Genomic DNA, 10,927 nt, shown 5'->3' on the forward strand with positions numbered 1-10,927 from the left:
GCAAGCAAACAGCCAAGCAACAATGGTATAAGTTCAGTTTTTCAATTCTCCTAAGCTTTACCTTCAGTTTGACTTCTCAGAACTGTGGGCTTAAGCTAATTTACATGATTTATAATTTCAGTGCTTTCTTTTAGAGGCAAAAGAATGGACTAAATTATAGTTTAGTGGTTTTAAGTCTTTATCACCTCCTGCATTCCCAGTCAGCATGGTCAAAGAAAGAAATCTTATCTACCCAGTGTTATTAACAGGTGTTAATTCTTCAGATAACTAGTAGAACATCCCTTCTCTGGTGGGATGAAAGAGAAGCAGTCTTGTTTAGAATAGTCACAAAAAAAAAACAGGTTCTAAAGTCCCTTCCCCCTTTTTTGGTCCAGAACTGAGATTTCATTAGTGTAGGGGACTCTTGGTGAGGAAATCCCCTCTATAAATGTAATGTGGTAACTGTACTGCAATTTAAAGAGCTGCCCCTGGGCAACTGAGAGGTTAAATGACTTGCTTAGTCAGGGTCATAGAGCCAGAATGTGTCAGAAGCAAGACTTGAACCCAGGTTTTTTACCCCCTACGTCAGTTCTCTATCAACTATACTATACTACTTCTCATTAGAATGGATAGCATAGTTATCAGATGGTGACATTATGAATGCAATTATAAACCTAGGGACCCCCAAATTGTAGAAAACTGGCTCCTAAAATGAAAATTTTCCAATTCTTTTGAACATATCATCTATTCTTTACTAATTAACTACTTTCAATTCACTCCTTCTCAGTGTTTTACTTATCCAGCCTAGGCTTTTCTTGGGGGTAAAGGTCAGCTTCTACTTTCCTGCTTTCTAGAAGACTAAAGTGCGTGGAAGAATGCAAGGAGTTTTTATAATAAAAATACCTATCAATCCATATTAGGAGGCTTTTTCTGAGATGGAGACATAACATCATAGGCTATATATAAAATATTTTTAGAACTTTAGAATGCATTCCACTCTCCCTAACTGCTTAAGAAATAATTTATCTGATAACTCTGGGATAACCTAATTCCGAGTGCCTTATGCACGAGGTACTCAAATACTTCCATGCTAGAGTTCCCTGTATTAAGGAAATCATAGGCCCAAACTAAAATAAATGTTGTACTAGACTGGCAACCATAAAAAGGTCACAGTTTTGACACTGGCAAGAGTCCCTAGGATTTGCTGATCAATAATACAAGTTACAATTTAGATGGTTTACCTCTAATATCCTTTCGCTGAAAGGAAGGTGCTTTTCCTTGGTACAGTAGTGGAGACTGGGTCAGTGCTCGAAGACCACTAGCAGAGAGACAACTCCTCACAGTACCATTAGGTGGGGTACAGCCTAAAGAGACACCACACCACAAATACATCATTTGGCCCAGTGTCTGACACAAAATAGGTACCTGAAAAATATTTGCTCAATAAATGAAAAATATGCTGCTACATTCTCCCATGGACCCTGGAAACAAAAAATATAAGCAAGCTCTTCTTTCTAAGAATTCATCTCCCAAACTGCCTGTTCACTCAGCAAAATAACAATACCAAATAGGAAAAATACCCAACAACACCCAAATAGGAAGAAGACCTCAAGAATATATTTACCTGAAACAAATACCTCATCATCCCCCATGGAGGAAGGCTGTCTTGTACTTCTACTTGGAGATTTCCTTTCTTCCTTTGTTTCGTTATCAGCAGAAATGACCTGATTTCCTTTTTGGTTACCACAAGATCTTCTGGTTTGGTGCTCATTTTCCTCCTTGGAGGAAAGCGGTCTTTTCCTACAGAATAATCCAAATTGCCCCTTTGAAAAACCGTCCTCAGCTCTAGGCTCACAGTCGCTGGAAGGTGACTGATCTGGAAGGCGATATACTCCTTCAAGTTCAAAATCCCCCAAGATGGTAGTTTTGCTGATGCACTGCTCAAAAATTCCTTCCTTTCCCTCCTCTTCAATACCAGACACATTCCCCAGGAGATCCGAACCTCTTTCGTTTCTCCCACCACAAGAATTAATATTGCTGTCCACTGCCTTCTTTTTTCTTGGCCAGTCTCGGATTGTATCGGGAGTGGTCTTCCCTTTGTGCCTGGGAGACGGTGTCCAGGGAACCCAAACATCCGTTGGGGAGGGGGAGGTGGTGCTAGAGGGAAAGTGAGTTGGGGTATAAGACTGACAGATATACATCTGCCCCCCACTCTTGCCTGGGGTTGTATGAGAAGAACGAACACATGGAGGAGAGACATAAGCAGCTTCAAGTTGGCTAGGTTTACTCTGGTGCAACAAGCACCCAAGATCAGGAAAGTTCTCTCCTCCCAGAGGTGTGTCCACCTTTTTTTGGTTTTCAGTATTGACAGAAGTAGAGTCTACCCTTTTGATACGAAGCTTGGGTAAGCCAGAAGCTTGCATCTCCAGCTCAACCTCGTAGGTTGGAGGACTAGCAGAAATCACTTCCAGATGGTCTTCTGAAAGCTGAGGTGAAGCTTTTGGATCTGCAAGCCGTGCTGCAGCCTGTCTCTGCCTTCTATCTGCAGTACAACGTAGGGCATAAGAAGGTACCAAAGGAGACTTGGGCTTAGCAGGTGGAGAAGCCACCTCATTAGATATAGAAGGCTGTTCATAAGTAAGAGCTGTCTTTAACTCTTCAGCTGGTCTTATGCAAGTTTCTGAGTAATCACTGCTCTGCTGTTCTATTGTGTTCTGGGTAGTGAGTATCGGAGAAGAATTAAGCCATTCATACCCTACACCAGCTAAAGGGTGAAAGTGCTCCTTGGGCGAAAATGGAGAAGAAAGGTTTAATTTTTTCTGCTCCTTTTTAAGGGGTGAGTCCATAGTTGCCATATCTCTTTGTTCAACTGTAGGATCATCAGAGGTATTGAACTGGTGAAGTGGCAAACTTCTTTCAAGGATGGAATTGTTTCTATTCACATGTTGTTTCCTGGTTTTAGAAGGTGGTGGAGGGAGACTATTACTAGGTTTAGTTACCCTTGAACTCTTTCTGGGAGTTGAGATAAGGTTACAGGCAAGAGGTCTGACTGTCATATTTGGTGATTTTTGTAGTATCCCCCAACCAAATTCTCCAAGTTCACGAGGAGAAAGAGAATCTACAGAAAATTTCCTAGTTGGAGTCTTCATTGAAGCATCATGTGGTGGAGAATTAAATAGTTTTTTTTTTTGGGAAGAAATAGGTGGTGTGAATGCAGCAACCATATGCCCTGATGCTTTTATGTTTTGGGTAGTTTTATCTTTTAATTCTTTAATGTATTCCATTGGCTGAGAAACCGTATGTATGAGAACATTTGGGTCTTGGTTTCTCTGACTTAGAGGGGTCACTGCAACTACTTGGCCAGGTTTTCTTGGAGATGCAGAGGCTGCTGATTTCTGAGGTGCTTTCTGGGAGTGTTTAATGGGAGTCAGACAGTTAGTAATAGTCTGGATAGTAAATGGAACACTGGCTAGACTGGAATTCCTCTGAAGTGACCAAGGAGGAATCTCTAAAAGTTCAGGTGTCTGACTTCTTTGCCTTTTGGGAGTTCTTAACTCCACCTTCTCAAGAGGAAAAGGGTTTTCTTTGAGCAGGGAGCTTCCCTTCTGAGGGATTACTTTTGCCTCAGAAAGCGATCCAACTTTTAAGTCAGATGGAAAGTCTTCTGTAGAATTCTTAAAAGTCATCTGATCTGCTGATGTAGTTTTTGAAGTAGTTTTTCTTTGTTTTCTTGGAGTGTGACACGCTATTTGTGGTGTTCGAGGTGATCTCCTTAGAATTTTGTTAGTGGGGGTCTGAGGCTCCTGGTCACTCTTCCTAGGAGTCTAGAAAGAAAGTGACAATGATCATTCCAACTCAAACATTATAACCAGTGTTTTTTGTTTTTTTTTTTAAATACAAAACTCTTAAGCCAAGCAACTGGTAAGCTTATGACTGACATTCCCATAAAGGTCCATTTAAGAGAGTTACAGGATAAGAAAACAAGAAAACTGGAGAAAGTAGAGGTTTTGACCTTTGGTTTAAGTCTAAAACTGTGGAGTTTTCTTTTCTAGGTAAATCAACTTTGACCATTTTCTTCTCCCTAACATTTCTTAAATTTTGACTATCATTAGCTCCAATTCCTCTGTCTAGTGTTTGTAAGACTTACCATTTTGGAGAGCAATCTGGAATTATGCCCAAAGAGTTGTTGAACTGCCTTTGACCCAGCAATACCATTACTAGGTCTATTTCCAAAGATGATTAGGGAAAAGGGTGTTCTAAAATATTTATAGCAGATCTCTTTGTGGTGCCAAAGAACTGGAAACTGCAAGGATGCCTGTCAAAAGGGGAATGGCTGAACAAGTTGTGGTATATGTTCATGATGGAATATTACTGTGCTTATAAGAAATGATGAGCTTGTTGATTTTAGAAAAACATGCACGAAATAATGAAGAGCAAAATGAGCAGAACCAAGATAAACATTGTATACAGTAACAGCAATATTATTTTAAGAACTTTGAGCAACTAAGTCATTTTGATATTATAAATACCCAAATTAACTACAAAGGACCTATGATGGAAGATACTATTTGCATTCAGAAAAAGAAATGATAAATAGAAGTATAGAATGATTTTACACACACAAACACACATACACATACATACACACACACACTTGTGTCTAATGGTAGCCACTTCTAGGGTGGGGGAGAGGGAATTTTAAAAAAAGGAAAAAAGTTATGTGATAATTTTATTTATATTTAAAAGGTAAAGTAAGTTGTACACAGCAGATTTACAGTTTCATGTGCAATTTAAAAATATTCTCCTATGTTATGGAATAAATTAAAAATAAAAGTGTTTTTTTTTTTTAAATTAAGACTTACAGTCTCTACAAAACTTCAAAACATTTTGTGTAGTGCAATTAAAAATATTTTCTCCGGTCATTTTCTGTTATTTGATTCATAACCCATCCACACCCTCCAAATGAAATCTCCATTTCATACACTGGCCTACAGTTATTTCCATCTGTTGGTCCTTTTTTATGTACCTTTTACCTCCTGCTCATATTCTGTTCTAGCTGAGCATACTCTATCCCCACAGATCCAACTGCCTTTTATCTCTCAGCCTTTCCAAGATCAACTGCCAAGTATTTTCCTAATTATTACTGTTACTGTTATAAACACATTGATTCTCCACTAAAACTTTACTCTGATGCCCTATCCTGCTGTCAAAGTGAACCTGTGTTCTTGACCACATAAACTACTTCTCAGTCTTCTTTGCTGGATATTCATCCAGGTCCTGCCTGATAATCCCATTGAGTTCTGTTCTAGACCATCTTCTCTTCTCCCTCTGCTATTTCACTTGGTCATCTTATCAGCTCCCATGAATTGAATTATCATCTCTATGGGGAAGATTTTCAAATTCAATTAATCCAGGTCTAACCTGGAAAGTCTTTGAGTACTGACCCAAGAAATAAAACTGCCTTTTTTTCCAAGTATCAGCTTAGCTTGGAGAAGGATCATTGCTAGAGTGTAATAACTAGGTAATAAACATTTTTAGCTCTAGCAACTCATGAGTGGTTTGTGGTGGAGGCAGAACCCACACTGATGAAATAAATCGATCACAAAATCTCTTATCTAGTTCAACCTCTAAATTATAAATCCTTGAGTTAGAAATAGATTGATTACATGTGCTTTATGTCTTATATACTGTACTGTAGGCCCCTAATAAAGGCCATATCTTATCCTTACTTATGACACTCATGAACACAACATCCAACCTCGCACCTTAAGATGCTTATTATAAGACATTTACCTGGTAAACAATAGGCTTTTCAGAATCCAATGAGTTTTTTGGAGACCTTTTAGTTTGGTGCTTTTCCTTTGTGGGAGTAGTCATCTCAGAGACTGCACCAAAAAGAAGCCTCTTGGGAGATCGGATTCCCTGAATTACAGGACATTCTTTAGTACCTAAAAAAATAAAGCATGACAATATTTTAGGGCTATTGGCTCTCTCCCCATAGCATTAAGACATCCAAATTATATTAGGGAAAATGAAATTTAGCTAACTGGCAGATCTATTACGTTGGTGCTTTTGTGTGGTTAAATATCTGCTATATAACCACCAACTTCAGCTTATATGTTGGCAAATACAAGCAACTAGCTGAATATGAATGTTGGAAAAAACAAACAAAACCATGAAAAAAACACTACAGGTAACTTGCTTTTCATGTTAATGAAAGGGAGGAATGGAATGGATAATATGGCATATATAAGATTTCACACCTAATCTGAGACTTGACTGTATGACAAAAGTTCTGGGTCATCACAGATTAATCTTTCTTGAATAAACAAAAGAATGATGTCATGGAAAATATGCTGTACTGGTTCAAAGGTACATCTTGTCATGGACAACATGCTATACTGGTCTAAAGTATGCATCTTGGCAGGAAGCTGGAAAAGTTTTTCCATACACAGAAAGCTCAGTGTGTCACATGTATATCATGTCCCTACACAAGGAAAAAAAACTGGTAAATTCAACATTTCCCCCAAAGCACTAAATGCACTACACCCCACCCCCATCAAAACTGACTTCTAAGAGGTAAGTATGTAAGTGACCTGATTCATTCTTCTGTCTCAAGCACGCTCTCTGTATATTTCGAGGCTTCGGTTGTGAGATAGGGTAGAAAGAAGCAGAGTTTGTTCTCACAAATGACAGATGTTTGATTCGAGGACTTCGTCTCAAACTCATTTCTAGAAAAGCAGAGTGATAGCTAAGTTATCCAGGGAAAATATATCTTTGACATTTTCACACTAAAAAGGAAAAAGAATGTTTGTACAACAATGAATAAAAGAAAAGACGGAAATTCTAGATCAATCACTAGTTTAGTAGTAAGATTTCTGAAGTGTTGCTACAAATACACATGATGTTTATGATGTGGCTCCATTGAGGTATAGAGAAGCACTGACCTACTAGATGTCTTTTCCTGAAGTTGCATAAAAACTAACATAACCATAACCTTTGTTCCATTTTTTTTTAAACTCCAAAGCACCTTACCACAAAAGCAGGTTATATCGATCTTCATCCTGATTCTATTTCCGTTTTGGATAAGGATGTTATTTCTCCATAAACTGCCTCAGTAACTTTAAAGGTACGAGAGAATAATTTATACTACTGTTACAATGATATTAGGTAATGGTCAAGATTTCACTTAAGAGGTGGCTACCTTTCTATAATGAGGTATATGTTCATTCATTCATAAGAGCATTTATTAAATAACCTGAAGCATTTTTATTAAACCACATAATATGATAGTATTTTCAAATAGCCGAGCCTGTCATCTGGGAGATTAAATCTACGCTGAGTATTTTATTTTATATTTTTTAATTAAAAAAATTTGTTTTTTATGCTGAGTATTTTAGACGATAGAAATAGGACCAATGAGTAAAAGTTACAGAGGAACAGATTTAAGATAAATATAATTAGAGCTGTCCTGAAGTGGAATGGTCTATTTCATGATAGGAGACTTCTGTCACTGGAAGTATTCAGCAGAATGTAGATGGTCATCTGCCTATAAGGTGAGGACATTCCTGCACTAAGTAAGAGATTGGACTAAATGAACTTAAGGATCCCTTCAACTACAAAAGTCTGAATTCCTACTGTGAGTCTGACACTATCATCACTTTCTATAAAATGCTTTGGAATTCAGGATAAAATAGAGAGAAAGCTGGTGTATTAAGACTAAGGAAAAGTAAAAAGATAAGACCAGATTCCCAAAATACCCACCACATTCTTCTTTTTCAGGGGATTCTTCAACAACATCAATGTCAGGGCCAGGATCAGAGGACCTTGAAAATTATGCACGTGAGTTTTATTACACTTGAGCAATGTAGGGGTCATCCTACTAATAACCTATTGGTGTTAATCTCACCAGAGAATCCCATGAGTATTAAAGCTCCTGAGAACCGGGCAACTTCCCTTATGCCCAAACTGGGAGTACTTATCTCCAATTGAATATATCAGAAGTCTAATATATTAGAACCACTTGTTGGAAACTCAAGGGTTTGCATTTCCAAGTTATAAAAAATTGGGCATTGTTCTCTTTAATACGCAAACGCCTCCATCTCTAAAGATACAAATCTAGCCTAGGCAGACAAGATCTGAAGTTGTGAGAGAAGATAAGGTAAAGGTCATACTAAAACCAAAAAGGGTATAGTGAGTTAATGAAGCCGATAAATGTAAGAATGCCACTTACCTGCCCTTAATTTGTCTTTGAAGTAATCTTCTAGATACCTGTTTGTGCAATGGAGTCTCTGATACCCTCTTAGTTAGCAGTTTATGATAATCTAAAGTATGAAAGAAGCAGAAATTACAAGCTTTACATAACTTTATAAGGGGCAAATATAAGCATTAAAGTTAGTAGCCTCAAATTTCAAATGGCCTGTGATTTGATGAGGTGTATGGCTCATCTTAGTGATTGGTGTACTAACTAGAATGGAAAGGATCTTAGTTCTTTTCAATTTAATCATTATGGGATAAGACTGGCTAGTCTATCAACACCAAAAAGGATAATGTATATAACATTTTGTAGACTTTCATATAAAATATAATTTATATTTGTTTCAGCAAAGAGTTGGGAAGCAAACATCCTGTGTTCTTATATTTATCATTGACTTCTGAACCATTTTGTATTTAAATTTTTTTCCTCCAACTTATAAATATGAAAGCGCTTACTTGAAAAGTTAAGAGTTTACCCATCAGGATATAGCAGACTAGTACATTGACCAGTTCCACAGAAAATAGCAGAATTTATTTTCTTAATCTTATTTTTAATGTCATTTTAGTACTCCAGAATTGAAGTAAATGGGGTTGTGATATCTATTGCTACCATTAATTATGTATGTGAAATATATTGACTTACATTTTATAAAAACCCTTACTTCCACCGTTGTACTATAAGAATTAGATAAAATAGGACAAAGCAAGTGTGGCTGGTAAGCTGACAAGTTTCCATTTTTCTACCTGTGTTGCTATAATAAACATTTTTTATATATATATACTTACATATGTATAAGTGTACATACTTATACACATTTTATATCTCTGTATACAGAGTGTTCCAAAGTCTTGGTGTAATCTTAAGCTATTGAAGTTTAATACTAGACTAAGATTTGGAACATGCTATATTTTAAGAAAACAAAGTTGAGTAGGCAACCTAGCTTCAGTGATCATTGAATGACATCTCATCAATGAACTAGTGTAAAGGTTAAAAATGAGGGACAAACACAAATACATAGCTTTGTAACGTGGATCTTTAGTTACCCTGATCTACCTCTCCAAGATTAGCTCTTACTACTTCTCTGCATTTACTTTTTGCTCTTGCTCCTATGGCCTGCTTTACTGCTCCTATAAGTATTCTTGTCACCATACCTGAGTTTATACAATATTCTTCTTGCCCTTTCTGCTCCATTTGTTTAAGGCTCATCCTTTCAATAACTAGCTCAAATCTCTCCTTTTCCATGTAGATTACTCTATCGTAGCAGGTGATTCCTCTCTACTTTGTATTTCTGTTATACTTACTGGCTGTACTACTTACTCATATGGCATCCCATACTGTTATTTTTGTGTGTGTGTCTATGTGCAGATTTCAAGCTCCACACTAGTAGGACTATATCACATGGCTCTGGGTTATCAGTACTTAACAGCAACAATAACAGCAGCTAGCATTTATATAATGGTCTATGGTTTGCAAAGCACTTTGCAAATATTATCTCGTTTAATCCTCAAAAGAACCCTGGGAAGTAGGTGCTATTATTATCCCCATTTTATAGATAAGAAAACGGAGGCAGACAGGAGTTAAGTGATTTACCCAGGGTCCGATAGCTAGTATCTGAGGTGGGACTGGAACTCATCTTCGTGACTCCAGGCCCAGTGCTCTCTTAATAGTATGTGCACATAGTAAGTATTCCTTTTTTTGGGGGGGGTGTGGGGGATAGGCAATGGGGTTAAGTGATTTGCCCAGGGTCACATAGTTAGTAAGTGTCAAGTGTCTGAGGCTGGATTTGAACTCAAGTCCTCCTGACTCCAGGGCTGGTGCTCTATCCACTTCACCATCTAGCTGCCCCACATAGTAGGCATTCAATAAAATGTCTGCTGCTACTGTTACAAAGCAGTATTTTCAGTCATATAATCGATTTTACACATAGCCTCAAGGATAAAGGGAAAGGCATTCTATTTTATTTAAAACTGTATCAAACTCCAAATCTAAAAATACGATGGAGTAAAAAATACTTGGAGAATCTATCAGTATTAAGCTTAACAGCTTTTAAGAGTCACTCCAATGAGGATGGGAAGGTAGGAGAGAAAGGGATCACAGCTGCCCCTCATTAAGCCTGGCCTCTAGGGGCACTCCTAAGCTATTTAGCTTGGTTGTGAACAACCTTTCCCTTAGTTCAATGGAACCAAAATTAATAATTTTGAAAGCAGAGTTTTATTAGGAAACTAAGGGAAAAACAAATTACAGAAGTGGAGAAATGGGCAAGATTACAGAACAGACATTATTGTTTATCCTCAGTCTTATCTGAATTAGTATTAGTCTAAGCTATTCATATTCCTCGAATGAGGTAGATTTTCAGGTTGATACTGTTGCTAGGTCTGGTGAGATTTTGGTACCTTAAGAACCTGGTCCCCTCAATGAGGAATTCACTGCTCTATCTGGCTTATGATTCTTTTGGACTTCAAGCCATCTGAGTGCAATTGCTTCTTTTAATATTCCTGAATGTCTCTTATGGCTTTGGACCATGGAAGTCTCACTCCTTCCCCTCTTCCCCCACCCACTTTGCCTGAAACATATTCTATAACCAGTTATAAAGGCTAGCTACATCCTTTAGGAGAAGCTTGGTTTCTTCATTTAATGTTTTCTGTTGGCATTTAAGCCCGGTTTCTCTAACAGTCATATAGCTTTTTTTTT

At 37.5% G+C, this 10,927-nt stretch overlaps 1 protein-coding gene across 2 annotated transcripts in view; it reads right to left on the minus strand.

The window, feature by feature from the left end:
- TICRR (TOPBP1 interacting checkpoint and replication regulator) overlaps positions 1-10,927 on the minus strand; it is a 38,686-nt gene that overhangs the window by 333 nt on the left and 27,426 nt on the right. For both annotated transcript variants that reach the window (XM_027851535.1, XM_027851534.1), the window contains exons 16-21: positions 8,213-8,303; positions 7,744-7,805; positions 6,576-6,710; positions 5,773-5,927; positions 1,604-3,803; positions 1,221-1,343 (exon numbers count right to left, since the gene is read on the minus strand). In XM_027851535.1, coding sequence (XP_027707336.1) covers positions 1,221-1,343; positions 1,604-3,803; positions 5,773-5,927; positions 6,576-6,710; positions 7,744-7,805; positions 8,213-8,303 — 2,766 coding nt within the window. The remainder of the gene's footprint in view (positions 1-1,220; positions 1,344-1,603; positions 3,804-5,772; positions 5,928-6,575; positions 6,711-7,743; positions 7,806-8,212; positions 8,304-10,927) is intronic.

The sequence above is a fragment of the Vombatus ursinus genome, unplaced genomic scaffold, assembly GCF_900497805.2.
Source record: "Vombatus ursinus unplaced genomic scaffold, bare-nosed wombat genome assembly UNPS02009205.1, whole genome shotgun sequence".
Classification (NCBI taxonomy): domain Eukaryota; kingdom Metazoa; phylum Chordata; class Mammalia; order Diprotodontia; family Vombatidae; genus Vombatus; species Vombatus ursinus.